At 54.7% G+C, this 26,444-nt stretch overlaps 2 protein-coding genes across 6 annotated transcripts in view; one reads left to right on the top strand and one right to left on the bottom strand.

Moving 5' to 3' along the window:
* Positions 1-9,548, top strand: part of TRIM3 (tripartite motif containing 3) — a 49,988-nt gene extending 40,440 nt beyond the window's left edge. The window contains exon 13 of the mRNA XM_072133572.1: positions 9,404-9,548. Within this exon, the coding sequence (XP_071989673.1) occupies positions 9,404-9,533 (130 nt within the window). The 3' untranslated portion in view covers positions 9,534-9,548. The remainder of the gene's footprint in view (positions 1-9,403) is intronic.
* Positions 1-26,390, bottom strand: part of LOC140117129 (FH2 domain-containing protein 1-like) — a 37,773-nt gene extending 11,383 nt beyond the window's left edge. Inside the window, exons 1-3 of one of the 5 annotated variants that reach the window (XM_072133574.1) lie at positions 4,963-5,058; positions 4,726-4,780; positions 1,846-2,507 (exon numbers count right to left, since the gene is read on the bottom strand). In XM_072133574.1, coding sequence (XP_071989675.1) covers positions 1,846-2,427 — 582 coding nt within the window. In that variant the 5' untranslated portion in view covers positions 2,428-2,507; positions 4,726-4,780; positions 4,963-5,058. The other 4 variants (XM_072133575.1, XM_072133576.1, XM_072133579.1 and 1 more) reach the window with 4 other exon arrangements.
* Positions 26,391-26,444: the final 54 nt, after the last annotated feature.

Raw genomic sequence — 26,444 nt, 5'->3', positions numbered from 1 at the left:
CCAAGTCACTACAACCGGCACCAGTCATCAACAGCCTACTCTACAGAGCCAAAGCACTACAACCAACACCAGTAATCACTGGCCAACTACAGAGCCAAAGCACTACAACCGACACCAATCATCACTGGCCTGCTCTACACCGCTAAGGCACCAAAACCAACACCAATCATCACTGGCCTACTCTACACCGCTAAGGCACCACAACCGACACCAATCATCACTGGCCTACTCAACTCAGCCAAAGCACTACAACCAACACCAGTTATCACTGGCCTACTCGGCACAGCCAAGTCACGACAACCGACACCAGTCATCACTGGCCTACTCTACACAGCCAAAGCACTACAACCATCCCCATAACCAAGTCATGACAACCGGCACCAGTCATCAACAGCCTACTCTACACAGCCAAGTCACCACAACCGACACCAATCATCACCGGCCTACTCTACAGTGCTACGGCACCACAACCAACACCAATCATCACTGGCCTACTCTACAGTGCTATGGCACCACAACCAACACCAATCATCACTGGCCTACTCTACACAGCCAAAGCACTACAACCAACACCAGTCATCACTGGCCTTCTCTACACAGCCAAAGCACTACAACCAACACCATAACCAAGTCACTACAACCGGCACCAGTCATCAACAGCCTACTCTACAGAGCCAAAGCACTACAACCAACACCAGTAATCACTGGCCAACTACAGAGCCAAAGCACTACAACCGACACCAATCATCACTGGCCTGCTCTACACCGCTAAGGCACCAAAACCAACACCAATCATCACTGGCCTACTCTACACCGCTAAGGCACCACAACCGACACCAATCATCACTGGCCTACTCAACTCAGCCAAAGCACTACAACCAACACCAGTTATCACTGGCCTACTCGGCACAGCCAAGTCACAACAACCGACACTGGCCTACCATACTCAGCAAAGTCACCACAACTGACACCAGTCATCACTGGCCTACTCTACACAGCCAAGTCACCACAACTGACACCAGTCATCACTGGCCTACGCTGCACAGCCAAAGCACTACAACTGACACCATAACCAAGTCACGATAACCGACACCAGTAATCACCAGCCTTCTCTACACAGCCAAGTCACGACAACCGACACCAATCATCACCGGGCTACTCGACACCGCTAAGGCACCACGATCGACACCAATCATCACTGGCCTACTCTACACAGCCAAAGCACTACAACTGACACCATTACCAAGTCACGATAACCGACACCAGTAATCACCAGCCTACTCTACACCGCTAAGGCACCACAACAAACACCAGTCATCACTGGCTTACTCCACACAACCAAGCCTTCACAACCAACACCAGCCTACTCTACAAAGCCAAGTCACCAGTGATCAACAGCCAAGTCACAACAAACACCAGCTAGCATGGCCTACTCCAAACAGCCAAATCACCACAACCAATACCAGTCATCAACGGCCTACTCTACTCAGCCATGTCATCACTGGCCTACTCCACAAAACACCAGCTACAACCAGCCTTCTCCACACAGCTAAGGCACCAAAATAAATACTAATCATCACTAGCTTACCAACATCCTACTCCGAATCATGCTCAATATGGTCTCGTACAATAAGACGTTAAATGGATAGAGACTTGAGAAAATAATCTGCAACCATTTTATATTGAGGAGGTCACTCAAAGGAATTGCAGAAGTTTCCAAATCTAAGCTAATTAGATGTAACGGTAAAAAGATCCTTGACTGGGGAGTGTGATGTACCATACACAGTGCTGAAACTTCTTGTGAACTTTGTCCACACAGTCAAGCAAATAGAAGAAACCAACTACTACCTCCTTCACGTCTTGCTCAGTCACTCCTTGATGTGGTCGGACTTTGAAACTCCTTGTTCCTTTGAGTTTCCGTGGCTCCTCCCTCTGTCCAAAAAGTTCCTCCATGTGCACAATATCCAACTGCAGGCTGGCCCCCTGAGGGCCACAAGTCCAAAGATTACGGCCACCCAACACCCTATCAGCAGGTAACGCATCCCAGTTGAAGTTGCGTAACTTAGGTCTGCGCTGTTCTCCTAAGCGATGAGGTGCCGCATTGGGAAGGGATATTCCATACGACGGAGGAGGTGGTGGTGGTGGCAGCATAAATGTTCCTGGTGGAGGTGGCAGTGTAAAGCCTCCTGGTGGTGGAGGAGGAGGTGGTGGTGGCGGCGGCAGCATAAATGTTCCTGGTGGAGGTGGCAGTGTAAAACCTGGTGGTGGAGGAGGCGGAGGCGGCGGTGGCATAGGGAATTCCATTGATGCAGAAGTATCAGAGGAATGGAAGATGCCACCAGCTGGAAGGGGTGGGGGGCAAGGGGGTAAAGGTGGGGAAGGAGAGTTTCTTGAAGTTACCATGGCTACATCAGGTGTGTCACCCATCTGCCCTGCAGCACAGAAGAGCCTCAGCAAAAAGGTGTCGAGGAGGATGAAGATAACTCAGGACATGGTCAAGCTCCAGCCTGCAAAAAACCAACACGAATCTCAAAATATGTCACAGAACTGAATATGATGGTGCCAGCCGATGCCACGTGAGCCACTGTTATGTGACACATATGCACCACAAGCAGACCAGACCAAGCAATACATATGTGCCACCTTCAGATGTTGTATCAACAGTGGACAGACTCCATAGTTGGCAGCCGAGTGACAGGGTGGACATGTGGCACATACTGGACCTCAGCAGGTGCGGTCATCGATGGCAGAACAACATCATTCAATGAGATGTACATGAATAAATGACACAAGATAAGTGGCTATTACCCCACGACCCAAACCATAAAGCTCCCATATTCCACCAACCAAAGATTCCCCCCCCCCATGTACCACCAACCAGGGTCAGTCCAATTGGTATGAGAGACCTGGACCATCCACGTACCACCACCAAAGATTAGTGCATAGGCTTTGAGGTTCCCCACATGCCACCACCACCCAGCGCCAATACACATGAGACCCCCCCCATATACCACCACCACCCAGGGCCGATGCACATGAGACCCCCCCATATACCACCACCACCCAGGGCCGATGCACATGAGACCCCCCCATGTACCACCACCCAGAGTCAGTCCAATTGGTATGAGAGATATGGAGCATCCACCAAAGATTAGTGCATAGGCTTTGAGGTCCCCCACATGCAACCACCACCCAGGGCCGATGCACATGAGGACCCCCCCCCCATATACCACCACCCAGGGCCGATGCACATGAGACCCCCCCCCCATATACCACCACCCAGGGCCGATGCACATGAGGACCCCCCCCCCATATACCACCACCCAGGGCCGATGCACATGAGGACCCCCCCCCCATATACCACCACCCAGGGCCGATGCACATGAGACCCCCCCCCATATACCACCACCCGGGGCCGATGCACATGAGACCCCCCCCATATACCACCACCCGGGGCCGATGCACATGAGACCCCCCCCCATATACCACCACCCAGGGCCGATGCACATGAGACCCCCCCCCCCCATGTACCACCACCCAGGGCCGATGCACATGAGACCCCCCCCCCCATGTACCACCCCCCAGGGCCGATGCACATGAGACCCCCCCCCCCCATGTACCACCCCCCAGGGCCGATGCACATGAGACCCCCCCCCCCCCCATGTACCACCCCCCAGGGCCGATGCACATGAGACCCCCCCCCATGTACCACCCCCCCAGGGCCGATGCACATGAGACCCCCCCCATGTACCACCCCCCAGGGCCGATGCACATGAGACCCCCCCCATGTACCACCACCCAGGGCCGATGCACATGAGACCCCCCCCCATGTACCACCACCCAGGGCCGATGCACATGAGACCCCCCCCCCCATGTGTACCACCACCCAGGGCCGATGCACATGAGACCCCCCCCCATATACCACCACCCAGGGCCGATGCACATGAGACCCCCCCCCCCATGTACCACCACCCAGGGCCGATGCACATGAGACCCCCCCCTATGTACCACCACCCGGGGCCGATGCACATGAGACCCCCCCCTATGTACCACCACCCGGGGCCGATGCACATGAGACCCCCCCCTATGTACCACCACCCGGGGCCGATGCACATGAGACCCCCCATATACCACCACCCAAGGCCGATGCACATGAGACCCCCCCATATACCACCACCCAGGGCCGATGCACATGAGACCCCCCCCATGTACCACCACCCAGGGCCGATGCACATGAGACCCCCCATATACCACCACCACCCAGGGCCGATGCACATGAGACCCCCCCCATATACCACCACCACCCAGGGCCGATGCACATGAGACCCCCCCCCCCATGTACCACCACCCAGGGCCGATGCACACGAGACCCCCCATGTACCACCACCCAGGGCCGATGCACATGAGACCCCCATATACCACCACCCGGGGCCGGTGCACATGAGACCCCCATATACCACCACCCAGGGTCAGTCCACATGAGGCACAGTAAACGAGCCATGGAGCATCCATGTATCACCCAAGATTAGTGCATGGGGGTATGACACTTAGGGTATAGGCTATGAGGCCCCCCCCCCCCCCCCCCGTGCCACCACTCAGGGCCAATGCACATGAGGCCCCCCCACGTGCCACCAGCAGCCAGGACCAGGGCACTTGAGGCTCCCACATGCCCCCACCCATGCTTGGTGACCATGTGGCCCATACAGAAGCATAACCTTTACATACCACTATCTTGGACCCGCGAGTGTATGAGGCCTTAGGCCCGGCACCAGACATTCTCCTATGGAAGTAATCAAAGGGTTAACAAGCGGCTTCCACTTGTTTTATATAACTTTATGGAGGAGACGAGCGGCGAGGAGTCATCAATGGCCAACCATCCAGTCACCTCTAGGCCTCATAACATTGTGTGGCCCTCACCATGTACACGGGCTCTCCTGGAGCCCCCAGGAATCTATCGCTTACCCTCCCCCGTGATCCTGGAACAACACATTCACCCACAGTAAATGGGGCCCCAGCGTTACACACCTGCACAGGGGCCCGGCCTTGATGGCAGCAATGACTCCTCCAGCAGCCACAGGAAGTCCCAGTCCTGCAGTCCAGGCTCCAGGCTCCGGCCCAGTCTGGAGGAATTAACCCTCTAATGTCCTTGTGGTAGCGCTGCCTTACCTGTCACCCACCTGTCACAGCGCCCCCAATGTGCATGGCTGCGCCTGGTACTGCACATCACTCAGATGTTCTTGGATTTTGAGGCTGCGCTCACACGGTCCAAACCAGGAGCGGAGGGAAAGGAAGAGGAGGAGCGGGCCCCCCCCCCCCCATTGTGGTCCACACCTGCTGAAAACCTGTGAGAGTGCCCCCCCCCCTCCGACCTAAGGCTGATGCCAGACATGGCGTTTTGGTCCGTTTTTAAGTATTACGTTAAAAAACGCATCCGGTTTTCTCCGTTTTTAATTGCGCATATTTTGAAAACCTGTTAAAAACGCATGGATTCTTTAACGTATTGCTTAAAAATGGACCAAAAACGGTTTCAAAACGCCATGTGTGACATCACCCTAAATGTTTACTTTAATTTGTGGGTAAAAGTGGAAAAAAAGTATTTCGGTTTTTTGTAACTTATAGAAGATATTTTTTTAAATGTTCAGTACTGAATGAATTCCCGGGTTGGATGTATAATATGTGGCGCCGGTGTTGAGGCTTCTGTGGTGCAGGGGGGGTCATTTATTAGATGTTTTTTGTGTTTCTTACTTTTCCCGCCCCCCGTGAGATCAGAAGTGACGCCTGGGGGACGTTTCAGTTTTTTTTTTACTTTTACAAGTTTTCCCCTGTGATTGGGGCATCTATAAGAGCCCCGGGGTAGAAGGGGAACGACCCCCTGTGACCCCTAATGTTGGGTCATCACTGGACTGGATCGGTTCTGCTCCTCTGTGCGTTGCGCTATAGTGTGAGGAGCGGAGAAGGGGGAGGCGCTGATAACCAAGGTCCTGCCCCCGCGGCCGGCGCCGAGCAGGTGGGGACACCAGACGGGTGAAGGAGGAGCCCAACACAACCCCCGGGGGCGGTTACTGGTCGCACGTATTTCTCTGGAAACGCTCAGGCCGGTGACACTTGCGGCGTTTTTGTAGCGTTTTTTTCATTGTGTTTCGAATCATCTTTGCATTCTGGGTTTTTTGGATAAAAGGCGTTTTCTCCTTTGTATTTTTTTTTGTCTGGGTTTTCATTGTGTTTCTCAGAAGCGGTTGTGTTCGCGGTCTGCGTTGCGGAAACGCGTGTGATTGCAGCACATACAGCCGAGAGGAGATGACTGCCACATAAAAGTCCAAGAAAAACACCTGCATTTTTAATGCATTCAAAATCGCAGCAGAAACGCAACAAAACGCCACGTGTGTCACCACGTAAGCGATCGGGCAGCGGCCACGCCCCCAGGGGTGCAATGGAAGGAGCTCACTGGGCGAAATAACTGAATGTACAGGTGTGAACAGGGGCCTAGGCTGCCGCACACAGCAGGTCCTCTCCACACGGGGCATAAAGTGTCGCTGTTTCTGTATGGCCAGAAACGTGTTCCGCGTGTAACCCCTGCTAAGAGCACAACATGTGAACAGGACAATGTAATTGCTGGGCAGCAGGGGTTAAGACCAGTAGCTAGCAGCACCTACTCCTCAGGAGCAGACTGGACTACATCTCCCAGCAATCACTGCTGCTATGTGCCACTGACACTAATAGGAGGAGGCGCTGGAGAGAGGGCTGATGGGAGAAACAAGGGATTGTGGGAGAGAGAAGGGAGAGAGACCTCATGTGCAGCAGAGAGGACTGACAGCACATGGCAGAGTGTAGAGAGTCCTGCACTGAGACTGACACAGCAGAGGACTAGAGACATCCAAGCAGCACAGCCCCAGAGGAGAAGAGGACCTGCTGGAGAAGCTCCACCTCTGCCCAGCAGCTCAGCCCCAGAGGAGAAGAGAACCTGCTGGAGAAGCTCCACCTCTGCCCAGCAGCTCAGCCCCAGAGGAGAAGAGGACCTGCTGGAGAAGCTCCACCTCTGCACCACAGCCCCAGAAGAGAAGAGGACCTGCTGGAGAAGCTCCACCTCTGCCCAGCAGCTCAGCCCCAGAGGAGAAGAGGACCTGCTGGAGAAGCTCCACCTCTGCCCAGCAGCTCAGCCCCAGAGGAGAAGAGGACCTGCTGGAGAAGCTCCACCTCTGCCCAGCAGCTCAGCCCCAGAGGAGAAGAGGACCTGCTGGAGAAGCTCCACCTCTGCACCACAGCCCCAGAGGAGAAGAGGACCTGCTGGAGAAGCTCCACCTCTGCCCAGCAGCTCAGCCCCAGAGGAGAAGAGGACCTGCTGGAGAAGCTCCACCTCTGCCCAGCAACTCAGCCCCAGAGGAGAAGAGGACCTGCTGGAGAAGCTCCACCTCTGCACCAAAGCCTGATCCCCAGGAGGTCTCCACATCCACCACACAGGAGGTTCCTGCCTGCCCCTCCATTACCATCCAGGTGCCGGGTCCCAGCCACAAGTAGAAGCCTGGGTGCAGTTACTCAGAGTTGTGAGTAGACTTTATTATTAGTAAGGAGTTTGCAGGAGTGCTGAAAGTATTAAGTGCACCAACATTACAGAAAGCGCGCCAACGTCCGCGGCAACTGGGCCCCAACGATTGGACTGTGTAATATGCATAGCTGCAGCATAAGAGTATAATCCTCTGCAGGTAGAGAGTGGGTGTTGTCACCTGCTGAGTGTGTGACAGGTGTCATTTGTGTTGTGTTCTGATTTACCCGATTGTTGCTCACAGAGCTCATTATTTAAAGGGACCCCCCTGCACCATTATCCCAACCAGTGCAGTTACCCTTTGTTGCCACTAGCAGTACATGTTAGTAGATTGCATCTGTAAATACTTTATTCATTGCACTTGGCCCAGACCTAATTCCTTCCCTCACAATAAACCTGCCAAGTTGTTTTACCCTTACCTATTGTGAGTGTGTGTCAAGCTTAGACAGGGGTTTCCCAAGTCAACCCCTGGCAGAAGAGGAAAACCCTCCTACTTACCTACAGAGCTTCAAGCAAGATTCGGGTGGAGGCACTGCGCCATATTGAGTTTGAAGTCACCATACACCCTTCCTGCCGTGTCATCCGTTTTTGTGGATCTGCAAAGATTGAGGGCACATTCACACGTTGCGTTTTGGAATAAGCACCGTTTGTTTTGCATTACTGGCGCGTGAAACGTGTTTTGCTCAATCAAAGATGCAGGCGTTTCAGTGGAAATACATATGCGTTTGGGCCAAGCCCCTCCCACTTGCGACCGAAACGCAACGTCTGAACGCACCATAGAGTCGGCTGGCCTGAGGTCACGCAATTTTATTTCCCAGCAAAAACGGACTGCACGGGGTTTATACTCCACACCTGAGCGCCGTCCGTTTTCTATGGATTACCGTTCCGGTAGGACTGGACCTGGTGAGAACGCACTGTAGGCTTATGCACAGGAACGTAAGACCCCCGGCTGCCCCCCCCCCCATGGCCGCACGGCCGGAGATACGGATGAGGATAGCGCAGACCGGCCCGAGCCTGGGCGCCAAAGCCGTCTATAGGGAAGGTATTATGAGCCTCGGGTGCTGTTCTAGAAATGGAGAAAAACAGATTCAAAGCAGCCAAACGCAGGGCAAACGGAGGAGAGCGCCCATAGAGGCTGCATTACAGCTGCTGAGAGGGGATATCATAGGGCATATCCTTACATGTCACCTATAGAGAGTGCCCTAACGTGTTCACCTATAGAGCATATCACCACATGTTCACCTATAGAGCATATCCTAAAATGGTCACCTATAGGGCATATCCTAAAATGGTCACCTATAGGGCATATCCTTACATGGTCACCTACAGATAATGTCTGCCCGTAGTCACCTATAGAGCATATCACCACATGGTCACCTATAAAGCGTGCCCTAACATGTTCACCTATAGGGCATATCCTTACATGGTCACCCATAGAATGTATGCAAGCTGTCCCGTATGGAGTGTGTCCTCACATGTTCACCTATAGAGCATATCCTTACATGTCACCTATTGAGTGTATCCAGGCTGCCCGCTAAAGAGTATTTCAGCACATGGTCACCTATATAGCATGTCCTCACATTCAGCTTGTGAGCTTGAATTACGGTGTACGCCCGACGGGTTATGGAGGGTGCACCTAGACTGGTGGAGGATGTTGTGGAGGTGTAAGGGGTTAATAATTATAAGTGCACTTTAGGGGGAGGAGGTTTGCTGCAGTGCACTTCCCTCCTCCCCTCTTGTTTTGTATATAAGGGGAGCGAGTCTCCTCCCCCTTCCTCTCTTGATAGCAGCAGCCCCTCCCTCCCTCCCTAATTTATTGGTTGTTCTGTTTTACAGTTTCGTATATTTTGTGTTTTTCTTTAGTTCTGAAGTCACAGCAGGCGGAACGTGGAGATCTGTGATGTGCACTTTGCTCGTCTGGCCGACTTGCCATCTGGGAGTCCATAGTGCAGTCCTGAGCCGTTTACTGTTGGATGGAGATTTCCTGCACTGAAAGTGCCTAATGTTTGCAATAATGTTTTATATTGTTAAAGATTATTTTGTTAATAAATGCTGTGACCGGTTTTCCACAACACGAGCCTCGATGTCAGTGTTATCCGGGATTACTACGCGCTGATCGAATGCTGTTTGTAACGTGCCGGTTCAAGCTATAGATGTTTAGGTGGGGTTAGTCAGTCATTCCACCAGTCTATTGCTGAAGGATGATCCATGAGGCATCTGCCATGACCCCGAGAGTCATGTAACTTCCCTCATGTCCCACAGCCAGGATCCTCCGCACTATAAATACTCCGGCCTATGGATGATTCAGGTCGGCAGGTGGCAGCACGTGGTACAGGCCATGTTATAATAGATAGAGAAGCCATTGAGGGGCGTCCATGGCGGCTGGAAAGGTTGGTTCATCTCATGACCTGATCCTGTGCTCTCCAATGTTGGCCTGTGCTGTGACCTCAGGGATCCTTCATCATGGAGCCGAGGTCGGACTGGAGGTCAGGCTGGGGGTGTACGTTACATGGGTCATAGGGTAAGGGGAAGCGTTACACGGGATGGGAGGGAGTTGGGCTGGGAAGAGCCACATCTTTATAATGAGCGGAACCTAATGATCCAGATCACTAGAAGAACCGGACCACCCATCACATCTGTGGATGGGGGGTGCACATTACATGGGTGGGTCGGTGTCCCCTCTTTCTTCTGTGGATGGGGCTGCACATTACATGGGTGGGTCGGTGTCTCCCTCTTTCTTCTGTGGATGGGGGTGCACATTACATGGGTGGGTCGGTGTCTCCCTCTTTCTTCTGTGGATGGGGGGTGCACATTACATGGGTGGGTCGGTGTCCCCCCTTTCTTCTGTGGATGGGGGTGCACATTACATGGGTGGGTCGGTGTCTCCCCCTTTCTTCTGTGGATGGGGGTGCACATTACATGGGTGGGTTGGTGTCTCCTCCTTTCTTCTGTGGATGGGGGTGCACATTACATGGGTGGGTCGGTGTCTCCCTCTTTCTTCTGTGGATGGGGGGTGCACATTACATGGGTGGGTCGGTGTCCCCCCTTTCTTCTGTGGATGGGGGGTGCACATTACATGGGTGGGTCAGTGTTTCCCCCTTTCTTCTGTGGATGGGGGGTGCACATTACATGGGTGGGTCGGTGTCTCCCCCTTCTGTGGATGGGGGTGCACATTACATGGGTGGGTCGGTGTCTCCCCCTTTCTTCTGTGGATGGGGGTGCACATTACATGGGTGGGTCGGTGTCTCCCCTTTCTTCTGTGGATGGGGGTGCACATTACATGGGTGGGTCGGTGTCCCCTCTTTCTTCTGTGGATGGGGGTGCACATTACATGGGTGGGTCGGTGTCTCCCCCTTTCTTCTGTGGATGGGGAGTGCACATTACATGGGTGGGTCGGTGTCTCCCCCTTTCTTCTGTGGATGGGGGTGCACATTACATGGGTGGGTCGGTGTCTCCCCCTTTCTTCTGTGGATGGGGGTGCACATTACATGGGTGGGTCGGTGTCCCCCCTTTCTTCTGTGGATGGGGGGTGCACATTACATGGGTGGGTCGGTGTCTCCCCCTTTCTTCTGTGGATGGGGGTGCACATTACATGGGTGGGTCGGTGTCTCCCCTTTCTTCTGTGGATGGGGGTGCACATTACATGGGTGGGTTGGTGTCTCCCCTTTCTTCTGTGGATGGGGGGTGCACATTACATGGGTGGGTCGGTGTCTCCCTCTTTCTTCTGTGGATGGGGGGTGCACATTACATGGGTGGGTTGGTGTCTCCCCCTTTCTTCTGTGGATGGGGGGGTGCACATTACATGGGTGGGTCGGTGTCTCCCTCTTTCTTCTGTGGATGGGGGGGTGCACATTACATGGGTGGGTCGGTGTCCCCTCTTTCTTCTGTGGATGGGGGGGTGCACATTACATGGGTGGGTCAGTGTCTCCCCCTTTCTTCTTTGGATGGGGCTGCACATTACATGGGTGGGTCGGTGTCTCCCCCTTTCTTCTGTGGATGGGGGTGCACATTACATGGGTGGGTCGGTGTCTCCCCCTTTCTTCTGTGGATGGGGGGTGCACATTACATGGGTGGGTCGGTGTCTCCCTCTTTCTTATGTGGATGGGGGTGCACATTACATGGGTGGGTCGGTGTCTCCCCCTTTCTTCTGTGGATGGGGGTGCACATTACATGGGTGGGTCGGTGTCTCCCCCGTTCTTCTGTGGATGGGGGGTGCACATTACATGGGTGGGTCGGTGTCTCCCCCTTTCTTCTGTGGATGGGGGGTGCACATTACATGGGTGGGTCGGTGTCTCCCCCGTTCTTCTGTGGATGGGGGTGCACATTACTTGGGTGGGTCGGTGTCTCCCTCTTTCTTCTGTGGATGGGGGTGCACATTACATGGGTGGGTCGGTGTCTCCCCCTTTCTTCTGTGGATGGGGGGTGCACATTACATGGGTGGGTCGGTGTCTCCCCCTTTCTTCTGTGGATGGGGGTGCACATTACATGGGTGGGTCAGTGTCTCCTCCTTTCTTCTGTGGATGGGGGTGCACATTACATGGGTGGGTCGGTGTCTCCCTCTTTCTTCTGTGGATGGGGGTGCACATTACATGGGTGGGTCGGTGTCTCCCCCGTTCTTCTGTGGATGGGGGGTGCACATAACATGGGTGGGTCGGTGTCTCCCCCTTTCTTCTGTGGATGGGGGGTGCACATTACATGGGTGGGTCGGTGTCTCCCCCTTTCTTCTGTGGATGGGGGTGCACATTACATGGGTGGGTCAGTGTCTCCCCCGTTCTTCTGTGGATGGGGGGTGCACATTACATGGGTGGGTCGGTGTCTCCCCCTTTCTTCTGTGGATGGGGGTGCACATTACATGGGTGGGTCGGTGTCTCCCCCTTTCTTCTGTGGATGGGGGTGCACATTACATGGGTGGGTCAGTGTCTCCCCCGTTCTTCTGTGGATGGGGGGTGCACATTACATGGGTGGGTCGGTGTCTCCCCCTTTCTTCTGTGGATGGGGGTGCACATTACATGGGTGGGTCGGTGTCTCCCTCTTTCTTCTGTGGATGGGGGTGCACATTACATGGGTGGGTCGGTGTCTCCCCCGTTCTTCTGTGGATGGGGGGTGCACATTACATGGGTGGGTCGGTGTCTCCCCTTTCTTCTTTGGATGGGGGGTGCACATTACATGGGTGGGTTGGTGTCCCCCCTTTCTTCTTTGGATGGGGGTGCACATTACATGGGTGGGTCGGTGTCTCCCCCTTTCTTCTGTGGATGGGGGTGCACATTACATGGGTGGGTCGGTGTCTCCCTCTTTCTTCTGTGGATGGGGGTGCACATTACATGGGTGGGTCGGTGTCTCCCCCGTTCTTCTGTGGATGGGGGGTGCACATTACATGGGTGGGTCGGTGTCTCCCCTTTCTTCTTTGGATGGGGGGTGCACATTACATGGGTGGGTTGGTGTCCCCCCTTTCTTCTTTGGATGGGGGTGCACATTACATGGGTGGGCCGGTGTCTCCCCCTTTCTTCTGTGGATGGGGGTGCACATTACATGGGTGGGTTGGTGTCCCCCCTTTCTTCTTTGGATGGGGGTGCACATTACATGGGTGGGTCGGTGTCTCCCCCTTTCTTCTGTGGATGGGGGTGCACATTACATGGGTGGGTCGGTGTCCCCCCTTTCTTCTGTGGATGGGGGTGCACATTACATGGGTGGGTCGGTGTCTCCCCCTTTCTTCTTTGGATGTGGGTGCACATTACATGGGTGGGTCGGTGTCTCCCCCTTTCTTCTGTGGATGGGGGGTGCACATTTCATGGGTGGGTCGGTGTCTCCCTCTTTCTTCTGTGGATGGGGGGTGCACATTACATGGGTGGGTCGGTGTCTCCCCCTTTCTTCTGTGGATGGGGGGTGCACATTACATGGGTGGGTCGGTGTCTCCCCCTTTCTTCTGTGGATGGGGGGTGCACATTACATGGTTGGGTCGGTGTCCCCTCTTTCTTCTGTGGATGGGGTTGCACATTACATGGGTGGGTCGGTGTCTCCCTCTTTCTTCTGTGGATGGGGGTGCACATTACATGGGTGGGTCGGTGTCTCCCTCTTTCTTCTGTGGGTGGGGGTGCACATTACATGGGTGGGTCGGTGTCCCCTCTTTCCTCTGTGGATGGGGCTGCACATTACATGGGTGGGTCAGTGTCTCCACCTTTCTTCTGTGGATGGGGGGTGCACATTACATGGGTGGGTCGGTGTCCCCTCTTTCCTCTGTGGATGGGGGGTGCACATTACATGGGTGGGTCAGTGTCTCCCCCTTTCTTCTGTGGATGGGGGTGCACATTACATGGGTGGGTCGGTGTCTCCCCCTTTCTTCTGTGGATGGGGGTGCACATTACATGGGTGGGTCGGTGTCTCCCCCTTTCTTCTGTGGATGGGGGGAGCGCATTACATGGGTGGGTCGGTGTCCCCCCTTTCTTCTGTGGATGGGGGTGCACATTACATGGGTGGGTCGGTGTCTCCCCCTTTCTTCTGTGGATGGGGGTGCACATTACATGGGTGGGTCGGTGTCTCCCCCTTCTGTGGATGGGGGTGCACATTACATGGGTGGGTCGGTGTCTCCCCCTTTCTTCTGTGGATGGGGGGTTCACATTACATGGGTGGGTCGGTGTCTCCCTCTTTCTTCTGTGGAAGGGGGTGCACATTACATGGGTGGGTCGGTGTCTCCCCCTTTCTTCTGTGGATGGGGGTGCACATTACATGGGTGGGTCGGTGTCCCCCCTTTCTTCTGTGGATGGGGGGTGCACATTACATGGGTGGGTCGGTGTCTCCCTCTTTCTTCTGTGGATGGGGTTGCACATTACATGGGTGGGTCGGTGTCTCCCCCTTCTGTGGATGGGGATGCACATTACATGGGTGGGTCGGTGTCCCCTCTTTCTTCTGTGGATGGGGGGTGCACATTACATGGGTGGGTCGGTGTCTCCCTCTTTCTTCTGTGGATGGGGGTGCACATTACATGGGTGGGTCGGTGTCTCCCCCTTCTGTGGATGGGGATGCACATTACATGGGTGGGTCGGTGTCCCCTCTTTCTTCTGTGGATGGGGGGTGCACATTACATGGGTGGGTCGGTGTCTCCCCCTTTCTTCTGTGGATGGGGGGTGCACATTACATGGGTGGGTCGGTGTCCCCTCTTTCTTCTGTGAATGGGGCTGCACATTACATGGGTGGTTCGGTGTCTCCCCCTTTCTTCTGTGAATGGGGGTGCACATTACATGGGTGGGTCGGTGTCTCCCTCTTTCTTCTGTGGATGGGGGTGCACATTACATGAGTGGGTCGGTGTCTCCCCCTTTCCTCTGTGGATGGGGGGTGCACATTACATGGGTGGGTCGGTGTCTCCCCTTTGTTCTGTGGATGGGGGGTGCACATTACATGGGTGGGTTGGTGTCTCCCCTTTCTTCTCTGGATGGGGGTGCACATTACATGGGTGGGTCTGTGTCTCCCCCTTTCTTCTGTGGATGGGGGTGCACATTACATGGGTGGGTCTGTGTCTCCCCCTTTCTTCTGTGGATGGGGGTGCACATTACATGGGTGGGTCGGTGTCTCCCCCTTCTGTGGATGGGGGTGCACATTACATGGGTGGGTCGGTGTCTCCCCCTTTCTTCTGTGGATGGGGGTGCACATTACATGGGTGGGTCGGTGTCTCCCCCTTTCTTCTGTGGATGGGGGGTGCACATTACATGGGTGGGTCGGTGTCTCCCCCTTCTGTGGATGGGGGTGCACATTACATGGGTGGGTCGGTGTCTCCCCCTTTCTTCTGTGGATGGGGGGTGCACATTACATGGGTGGGTCGGTGTCTCCCCCTTTCTTCTGTGGATGGGGGTGCACATTACATGGGTGGGTCGGTGTCTCCCCCTTTCCTCTGTGGATGGGGGGTGCACATTACATGGGTGGGTCGGTGTCTCCCCCTTTCTTCTGTGGATGGGGGGTGCACATTACATGGGTGGGTCGGTGTCTCCCCCTTTCTTCTGTGGATGGGGGGTGCACATTACATGGGTGGGTCGGTGTCTCCCCCTTCTGTGGATGGGGGGTGCACATTACATGGGTGGGTCGGTGTCCCCTCTTTCCTCTGTGGATGGGGGGTGCACATTACATGGGTGGGTCAGTGTCTCCCCCTTTCTTCTGTGGATGGGGGTGCACATTACATGGGTGGGTCGGTGTCTCCCCCTTTCTTCTGTGGATGGGGGTGCACATTACATGGGTGGGTCGGTGTCTCCCCCTTTCTTCTGTGGATGGGGGGAGCACATTACATGGGTGGGTCGGTGTCCCCCCTTTCTTCTGTGGATGGGGGGTGCACATTACATGGGTGGGTCGGTGTCTCCCTCTTTCTTCTGTGGAAGGGGGTGCACATTACATGGGTGGGTCGGTGTCTCCCCCTTTCTTCTGTGGATGGGGGTGCACATTACATGGGTGGGTCGGTGTCCCCCCTTTCTTCTGTGGATGGGGGGTGCACATTACATGGGTGGGTCGGTGTCTCCCTCTTTCTTCTGTGGATGGGGTTGCACATTACATGGGTGGGTCGGTGTCTCCCCCTTCTGTGGATGGGGATGCACATTACATGGGTGGGTCGGTGTCCCCTCTTTCTTCTGTGGATGGGGGGTGCACATTACATGGGTGGGTCGGTGTCTCCCTCTTTCTTCTGTGGATGGGGGTGCACATTACATGGGTGGGTCGGTGTCTCCCCCTTCTGTGGATGGGGATGCACATTACATGGGTGGGTCGGTGTCCCCTCTTTCTTCTGTGGATGGGGGGTGCACATTACATGGGTGGGTCGGTGTCCCCTCTTTCTTCTGTGGATGGGGCTGCACATTACATGGGTGGTTCGGTGTCTCCCCCTTTCTTCTGTGAATGGGGGTGCACATTACATGGGTGGGTCGGTGTCTCCCTCTTTCTTCTGTGGATGGGGGTGCACATTACATGAGTGGGTCGGTGTCTCCCCCTTTCCTCTGTGGATGGGGGGTGCACATTACATGGGTGGGTCGGTGTCTCCCCTTTGTTCTGTGGATGGGGGGTGCACATTACATGGGTGGGTTGGTGTCTCCCCTTTCTTCTCTGGATGGGGGTGCACATTACATGGGTGGGTCTGTGTCTCCCCCTTTCTTCTGTGGATGGGGGTGCACATTACATGGGTGGGTCTGTGTCTCCCCCTTTCTTCTGTGGATGGGGGTGCACATTACATGGGTGGGTCGGTGTCTCCCCCTTCTGTGGATGGGGGTGCACATTACATGGGTAGGTCGGTGTCTCCCCCTTTCTTCTGTGGATGGGGGTGCACATTACATGGGTGGGTCGGTGTCTCCCCCTTTCTTCTGTGGATGGGGCTGCACATTACATGGGTGGGTCGGTGTCTCCCCCTTTCTTCTGTGGATGGGGGGTGCACATTACATGGGTGGGTCGGTGTCTCCCCCTTCTGTGGATGGGGGTGCACATTACATGGGTGGGTCGGTGTCTCCCCCTTTCTTCTGTGGATGGGGGGTGCACATTACATGGGTGGGTCGGTGTCTCCCCCTTTCTTCTGTGGATGGGGGGTGCACATTACATGGGTGGGTCGGTGTCTCCCCCTTTCTTCTGTGGATGGGGGTGCACATTACATGGGTGGGTCGGTGTCCCCTCTTTCTTCTGTGGATGGGGGGTGCACATTACATGGGTGGGTCGGTGTCCCCCCTTTCTTCTGTGGAAGGGGGCGTGCACATTACATGGGTGGGTCGGTGTCCCCCCTTTCTTCTGTGGATGGGGGTGCACATTACATGGGTGGGTCGGTGTCTCCCCCTTCTGTGGATGGGGGTGCACATTACATGGGTGGGTCGGTGTCCCCTCTTTCTTCTGTGGAAGGGGGGTGCACATTACATGGGTGGGTCGGTGTCTCCCTCTTTCTTCTGTGGATGGGGTTGCACATTACATGGGTGGGTCGGTGTCTCCCCCTTTCTTCTGTGGATGGGGGGTGCACCTTACATGGGTGGGTCGGTGTCTCCCTCTTTCTTCTGTGGATGGGGTTGCACATTACATGGGTGGGTCGGTGTCTCCCCCTTTCTTCTGTGGATGGGGGGTGCACATTACATGGGTGGGTCGGTGTCTCCCCATTTCTTCTGTGGATGGGGGTGCACATTACATGGGTGGGTCGGTGTCTCCCCCTTTCTTCTGTGGATGGGGTTGCACATTACATGGGTGGGTCGGTGTCTCCCCCTTTCTTCTGTGGATGGGGGTGCACATTACATGGGTGGGTCGGTGTCTCCCTCTTTCTTCTGTGGATGGGGGTGCACATTACATGGGTGGGTCGGTGTCTCCCTCTTTCTTCTGTGGATGGGGGGTGCACATTACATGGGTGGGTCGGTGTCTCCCTCTTTCTTCTGTGGATGGGGGTGCACATTACATGGGTGGTTCGGTGTCTCCCTCTTTCTTCTGTGGATGGGGGGTGCACATTACATGGGTGGGTCGGTGTCTCCCCCTTTCTTCTGTGGATGGGGGGAGCGCATTACATGGGTGGGTCGGTGTCTCCCCCTTCTGTGGATGGGGATGCACATTACATGGGTGGGTCGGTGTCCCCTCTTTCTTCTGTGGATGGGGGGTGCACATTACATGGGTGGGTCGGTGTCCCCTCTTTCTTCTGTGGATGGGGCTGCACATTACATGGGTGGTTCGGTGTCTCCCCCTTTCTTCTGTGAATGGGGGTGCACATTACATGGGTGGGTCGGTGTCTCCCTCTTTCTTCTGTGGATGGGGGTGCACATTACATGAGTGGGTCGGTGTCTCCCCCTTTCCTCTGTGGATGGGGGGTGCACATTACATGGGTGGGTCGGTGTCTCCCCTTTGTTCTGTGGATGGGGGGTGCACATTACATGGGTGGGTTGGTGTCTCCCCTTTCTTCTCTGGATGGGGGTGCACATTACATGGGTGGGTCTGTGTCTCCCCCTTTCTTCTGTGGATGGGGGTGCACATTACATGGGTGGGTCTGTGTCTCCCCCTTTCTTCTGTGGATGGGGGTGCACATTACATGGGTGGGTCGGTGTCTCCCCCTTCTGTGGATGGGGGTGCACATTACATGGGTAGGTCGGTGTCTCCCCCTTTCTTCTGTGGATGGGGGTGCACATTACATGGGTGGGTCGGTGTCTCCCCCTTTCTTCTGTGGATGGGGCTGCACATTACATGGGTGGGTCGGTGTCTCCCCCTTTCTTCTGTGGATGGGGGGTGCACATTACATGGGTGGGTCGGTGTCTCCCCCTTCTGTGGATGGGGGTGCACATTACATGGGTGGGTCGGTGTCTCCCCCTTTCTTCTGTGGATGGGGGGTGCACATTACATGGGTGGGTCGGTGTCTCCCCCTTTCTTCTGTGGATGGGGGGTGCACATTACATGGGTGGGTCGGTGTCTCCCCCTTTCTTCTGTGGATGGGGGTGCACATTACATGGGTGGGTCGGTGTCCCCTCTTTCTTCTGTGGATGGGGGGTGCACATTACATGGGTGGGTCGGTGTCCCCCCTTTCTTCTGTGGAAGGGGGCGTGCACATTACATGGGTGGGTCGGTGTCCCCCCTTTCTTCTGTGGATGGGGGTGCACATTACATGGGTGGGTCGGTGTCTCCCCCTTCTGTGGATGGGGGTGCACATTACATGGGTGGGTCGGTGTCCCCTCTTTCTTCTGTGGAAGGGGGGTGCACATTACATGGGTGGGTCGGTGTCTCCCTCTTTCTTCTGTGGATGGGGTTGCACATTACATGGGTGGGTCGGTGTCTCCCCCTTTCTTCTGTGGATGGGGGGTGCACCTTACATGGGTGGGTCGGTGTCTCCCTCTTTCTTCTGTGGATGGGGTTGCACATTACATGGGTGGGTCGGTGTCTCCCCCTTTCTTCTGTGGATGGGGGGTGCACATTACATGGGTGGGTCGGTGTCTCCCCATTTCTTCTGTGGATGGGGGTGCACATTACATGGGTGGGTCGGTGTCTCCCCCTTTCTTCTGTGGATGGGGTTGCACATTACATGGGTGGGTCGGTGTCTCCCCCTTTCTTCTGTGGATGGGGGTGCACATTACATGGGTGGGTCGGTGTCTCCCTCTTTCTTCTGTGGATGGGGGGTGCACATTACATGGGTGGGTCGGTGTCTCCCTCTTTCTTCTGTGGATGGGGGTGCACATTACATGGGTGGTTCGGTGTCTCCCTCTTTCTTCTGTGGATGGGGGGTGCACATTACATGGGTGGGTCGGTGTCTCCCCCTTTCTTCTGTGGATGGGGGGAGCGCAATACATGGGTGGGTCGGTGTCCCCCCTTTCTTCTGTGGATGGGGGGTACACATTACATGGGTGGGTCGGTGTCTCCCCCTTTCTTCTGTGGATGGGGGGTGCACATTACATGGGTGGGTCGGTGTCTCCCCTTTCTTCTGTGGATGGGGGGTGCACATTACATGGGTGGGTTGGTGTCCCCCCTTTCTTCTGTGGATGGGGGTGCACATTACATGGGTGGGTCGGTGTCTCCCCCTTTCTTCTGTGGATGGGGGGTGCACATTACATGGGTGGGTCGGTGTCTCCCCCTTCTGTGGATGGGGGTGCACATTACATGGGTGGGTCGGTGTCTCCCCCTTTCTTCTGTGGATGGGGGGGTGCACATTACATGGGTGGGTCGGTGTCTCCCTCTTTCTTCTGTGGATGGGGGTGCACATTACATGGGTGGGTCGGTGTCTCCCCCTTTCTTCTGTGGATGGGGGGTGCACATTACATGGGTGGGTCGGTGTCTCCCCCTTTCTTCTGTGGATGGGGGGTGCACATTACATGGGTGGGTCGGTGTCTCCCCCTTTCTTCTGTGGATGGGGGTGCACATTACATGGGTGGGTCGGTGTCTCCCCCTTTCCTCTGTGGATGGGGGGTGCACATTACATGGGTGGGTCGGTGTCTCCCCCTTTCTTCTGTGGGTGGGGGTGCACATTACATGGGTGGGTCGGTGTCTCCCTCTTTCTTCTGTGGATGGGGGGTGCACATTACATGGGTGGGTCGGTGTCTCCCTCTTTCTTCTGTGGATGGGGGTGCACATTACATGGGTGGGTCGGTGTCCCCCTTTCTTCTGTGGATGGGGGTGCACATTACATGGGTGGGTCGGTGTCTCCCACTTTCTTCTGTGGATGGGGGTGCACATTACATGGGTGGGTCGGTGTCTCCCCCTTTCTTCTGTGGATGGGGGTGCACATTACATGGGTGGGTCGGTGTCTCCCTCTTTCTTCTGTGGATGGGGGTGCACATTACATGGGTGGGTTGGTGTCGCCCCCTTTCTTCTGTGGATGGGGGGTGCACATTACATGGGTGGGTCGGTGTCTCCCCCTTTCTTCTGTGGATGGGGGGTGCATATTACATGGGTGGGTTGGTGTCGCCCCCTTTCTTCTGTGGATGGGGGGTGCACATTACATTGGTGGGTCGGTGTCTCCCCCTTTCTTCTGTGGATGGGGGGGTGCACATTACATGGGTGGGTCGGTGTCTCCCCCTTTCTTCTGTGGATGGGGGTGCACATTACATGGGTGGGTTGGTGTCCCCCCTTTCTTCTGTGGATGGGGGGTGCACATTACATGGGTGGGTCGGTGTCTCCCCCTTTCTTCTGTGGATGGGGGGGTGCACATTACATGGGTGGGTCGGTGTCTCCCCCTTTCTTCTGTGGATGGGGGGGTGCACATTACATGGGTGGGTCAGTGTCTCCCCCTTTCTTCTGTGGATGGGGGTGCACATTACATGGGTGGGTCGGTGTCTCCCTCTTTCTTCTGTGGATGGGGGTGCACATTACATGGGTGGGTCGGTGTCTCCCTCTTTCTTCTGTGGATGGGGGTGCACATTACATGGGTGGGTCGGTGTCTCCCTCTTTCTTCTGTGGATGGGGGTGCACATTACATGGGTGGGTCGGTGTCTCCCTCTTTCTTCTGTGGATGGGGGTGCACATTACATGGGTGGGTCGGTGTCTCCCTCTTTCTTCTGTGGATGGGGGTGCACATTACATGGGTGGGTCGGTGTCTCCCCCTTTCTTCTGTGGATGGGGGTGCACATTACATGGGTGGGTCGGTGTCTCCCCCTTTCTTCTGTGGATGGGGGGTGCACATTACATGGGTGGGTCGGTGTCTCCCCCTTCTGTGGATGGGGGTGCACATTACATGGGTGGGTCGGTGTCTCCCTCTTTCTTCTGTGGATGGGGGCTGCACATTACATGGGTGGGTCGGTGTCTCCCTCTTTCTTCTTTGGATTGGGGGGGTTGGATTGGTGTATTATCCCCCAAGGGCCGGATACCCCTAGGGGCTGCACGGGAAGGATGAGATCCTCTTTGCTGATTGGCTGCTTCTCCAGAAGTTTCCAGAGAAGGGGCGGAGATAAATCTATAGGGAGGTGAGGGGTCAGGACATAGGAGCGAGGCCTACAGGAGCCTGGGAGCAGAGTGACCTGTATTCATGAGCAGATGAGAAGACCCCTGCGTGTTCTGTCAGTGGGTGGGAGAGACCTGCACCCCTCAGCTGGAATCTGTGTGTGGTGCTGCCAGTAGTAGATCAGTGCAGGAGGGAATGACTCCCTGCAGAACATCTCTGCCGCCCTGAGATCTGGGCCTCCATGTCTCACCTCCTCATCATCTTCTCCATGTTTATGTTTCATTACTCCAAGGGCTATGGGGAACTACAACCACCAGCATCCAGCCTCCTTCATATAACAGCCTTAGCTTATCCCAGAGGACGAAGACTACCCCCATCATCTCCTCCATGTGGGCGGCTGAGGGTGTGTGTTGTGTTAGGCCTCCACGCCCTGGAATGAGGCGCATTGTGTGGAGGCCTTGGAGCGGCAGTGACCGTGACCTCCACTGGAGGATTGTATAGTCCTCACCGCCACAGGTGTCTCCTCCACCCAGGACCAGCTGCGGGAGGTGACCCAGGACCGGCTGCTATTCCTGGGAGACACCATTCAGCCCTGAGAAAACACAGCCCCAGGGAGAGATGCAATGCTCTGCAGAGGATTCACTGATACAAGCAAACATGGCGCTCACATGATTATCAGCCAAATCTCCGATAATCCTCCAAATATTGCGGGAGGAGGAGAAGATGGAAATGACTGATCCTCATCCAAGTCCAGAAGATCCAGATTCTGCAACGACCCAGATCTGAAGCCCAACAAGACATGATATCCTCACCGGAATCACATGGCGGAGGAGGTCACTGAAGTATCGGTACATATAGAGGGCACCGAAGATACAGCCCCAGCATTTTACATGCCATGAAGCCTCGGTCAGTCGCTCTGTCTGATGGTGAGCTCCTGGCTCTCAGGCTAATGGGGAAGCTGACCCTCTCAGGCGGTTGGGGAGGCCCTGACTCTCGGGCGGTTGGGGAGGCCCTGACTCTCGGGCGGTTGGGGAGGCCCTGACTCTCGGGCGGTTGGGCAGGCCCTGACTCTCGGGCGGTTGGGCAGGCCCTGACTCTCGGGCGGTTGGGCAGGCCCTGACTCTCGGGCGGTTGGGCAGGCCCTGACTCTCGGGCGGTTGGGCAGGCCCTGACTCTCGGGCGGTTGGGCAGGCCCTGACTCTCGGGCGGTTGGGCAGGCCCTGACTCTCGGGCGGTTGGGCAGGCCCTGACTCTCGGGCGGTTGGGCAGGCCCTGACTCTCGGGCGGTTGGGCAGGCCCTGACTCTCGGGCGGTTGGGCAGGCCCTGACTCTCGGGCGGTTGGGCAGGCCCTGACTCTCGGGCGGTTGGGCAGGCCATATAATGAGGATGGAAGAGATGAGAGCTATGGAGGGTTTGGCAGACTTTCAGATTTCTGGAGTCAGCACCATTTGGTCCCCCTAGATTGACTTCCATAGTTCTTCGGAGTTTGCCTCTTGGTTAACGGGATGATGACCCTTCCTTCGTCTCTGCCTACCTGGCCGGACTTGTGCGGTGGACAACTTTACTTTCATTCTTCTCCCCCCTTCCACTACATGTTCTACCCCCTTCCCTCCAGCATTCCCTATTATGTCCCTCCTTCCACCTTTCTAGTGTGATAAGTGGGGTTTACTGTATGTTATTCAATAGGCTTAGACTCCAATATCTCGGGTTTGGTTACTTATAGTGGGAGATGCCTCATATCTCTGTTTCATCTTTTGACCTACAAAATGCAGAGCTCCCCCTATATGATTTACTTTAACTACTGAGTCAATGTGTATGGGGATTCTGGAGGGTGTGTAGTTTATAGACCCCAGCATCGCCCCCACCAGGCTGATATCAGTGGCCATGGATATTGTATCTTGGGGAGGCCAGTGTCAGGTCGGGCCTCGCCTGATCCCTGTGACATAACTTGTTCACACAGCTCCACGTGGTAAACATCCAGTCACAGCCGTGAATCAGAGCCGTAAACTCGGCCAAAAACCTTTCATTAACGGTTTATAGGGTGTTCCGGATGTTGTGATGAGGTATTCATGAGCCTGATAATCTAACATATAAGATCCCCCATCCCCCACCATGGGGTGACCCGTCATGAGGTCACCAGCTCCACCATCATCATGGTCATATCTCCATCTACTGATAACACTAAAGTCCTCCTCCTCCATAGAATACATGTCCCCCTAACATCACCAAGTCATCTCCTGTTACTTCTGCTCTCCTCCACTTTCATGCAGTTTGGTGTAAAGATGGTCAGTTGTGGTCTGTGTCACCATCATACAACAAAGACCATCTACCACCATCTTATCATACCCCAGAACTTCACATTCATACATAACAGAGCACCCATCACCATCTTATTGTCATGTTATTACTTTAGCTCCCTCCTCCCTGGACACAACAAGCGCAATCCTCCACCCTGAGCTGACGAGATGATGCTCTAGGTGGTATAAAGATGGAAGATTGGAAAGTTTATTACTTGGGGGTATGACATAGTGATACAATGCGAGTGGTCATTATTAGTTGGGGGTATGACATAGTGATACGATGGTGGGTGGTCATCATTAGTTGGGGGTATGACATAGTGATACGATGGTGGGTGGTCATCATTAGTTGGGGGTATGACGTGATACGATGGTGGGTAATCATTAGTTGGGGGTATGACATAGTGATACGATGGTGGGTGGTCATCATTAGTTGGGGGTATGACATAGTGATACAATGCGAGTGGTCATCATTAGTTGGGGGTATGACAGTGATACAATGCGAGTGGTCATCATTAGTTGGGGGTATGACATAGTGATACGATGTTGGGTGGTCATCATTAGTTGGGGGTATGACATAGTGATACAATGCGAGTGGTCATCATTAGTTGGGGGTATGACATAGTGATACAATGCGAGTGGTCATTATTAGTTTGGGGTATGACGTGATACGATGGTGGGTAATCATTAGTTGGGGGTATGACATAGTGATACAATGCGAGTGGTCATCATTAGTTGGGGGTATGACATAGTGATTCGATGGTGGGTGGTCATCATTAGTTGGGGGTATGACATAGTGATACGATGGTGGGTGGTCATCATTAGTTGGGGGTATGACATAGTGATACGATGGTGGGTGGTCATCATTAGTTGGGGGTATGCTCTCCTAACTCAATGTTTGACCTGTTTTTAGGGATGACCATCATGTCCGACCTCTGTTACTGTATAATGTAGACCCTACACACACGTCATCAGTCACATCCCCAGCACCTCGACATGACAGATGGAAATTGCTGGGACAAGCTGAGGAGATACTAGACAATCGATAGAGGAACCATAAAAACCAACCCAGGAGACCACATCCCATCATCTCCTCCATCTACACGTCTACACGTCTACTCACCTTCCAGGGTCTTGTGTCCTTCCCCGTCACTGGAGAAGTCAGGTTCTCCTTAGTCTCAGCATTTCATGTTTTCACACTTAGAGAAGATTAATAACCATGTCAGACTCCTGGATGGACACAGGACACCTCTACAGATTCATTGGAGGGTCTAGACTGTCCATCCTTCCGCAGACTGTCTCTCATGGAGTCGGTGTATTCTCCTCCACAACATCCAGAAGCAGGTAGGATTACAGGAATGGCTCCACAGCAGTCTCTATATGACATAACCCCCAATGACTGTCACTTTGAGAATGATGGCTGTCTCCTTATAATGGAATGTCTCTCTTAAAGGTAGCAAAACCACAAAAAACGTCTCTTTTAGAGTTCTCGACAGGCTGCCCATGGACAGTGTATCCCGAGGCTCCAGAGCATCTGAAGGATGGAGTCAGACTCTAATTCTATCTATAATGAGACATCTTTCTTTGTATCCGTGGCTGCTGTCTCTTGTGGAAGCCTAAAAGCATCTTCTCAGGTTGGAGTGTCTCTCAGAGTCTCACTCTATTGCTTGGAGCTCGGCTCTTCAGTAAAGGTTGCACCATATCTGACAGGGTCTCTCTATTGGATGCAAAGTATCTCACCAGGAAGGAAGCCCTCTGCCCATCTTACTTTGGGATGTAGAGTGTCTCCCCAGGATGTAGCATGTCTGAAAGGCTCTCTCCTGTGGATGGAGAGGCTCTGACTGTCTCACTACTTGTGATTGAGTGCCTCTGGCTGTCTCCTTCCTTGTGATTGAGTGCCTCTGGCTGTCTCGCACCTTGTGATGGAGTTTGTCTCCTCGGGATGGAACACTTCTGTCTGTCTCGCTCTTTGTGATGGAGCACTTCTGGCTGTCTCGCTCTGTTTGATGGAGCACTTCTGGCTGTCTCGCTCTGTTTGATGGAGCACTTCTGGCTGTCTCGCTCTGTGTGATGGAGCACTTCTGGCTGTCTCGCTCTGTGTGATGGAGCACTTCTGGCTGTCTCGCTCTGTGTGATGGAGCACTTCTGGCTGTCTCGCTCTGTGTGATGGAGCACTTCTGGCTGTCTCGCTCTGTGTGATGGAGCACTTCTGGCTGTCTCGCTCTGTTTGATGGAGCACTTCTGGCTGTCTCGCTCTGTGTGATGGAG

This window comes from Engystomops pustulosus, chromosome 2 (genome assembly GCF_040894005.1).
Source record: "Engystomops pustulosus chromosome 2, aEngPut4.maternal, whole genome shotgun sequence".
NCBI classification, from domain to species: Eukaryota; Metazoa; Chordata; class Amphibia; order Anura; family Leptodactylidae; genus Engystomops; species Engystomops pustulosus.
This window is presented reverse-complemented; position numbering and strand designations above follow the sequence as displayed.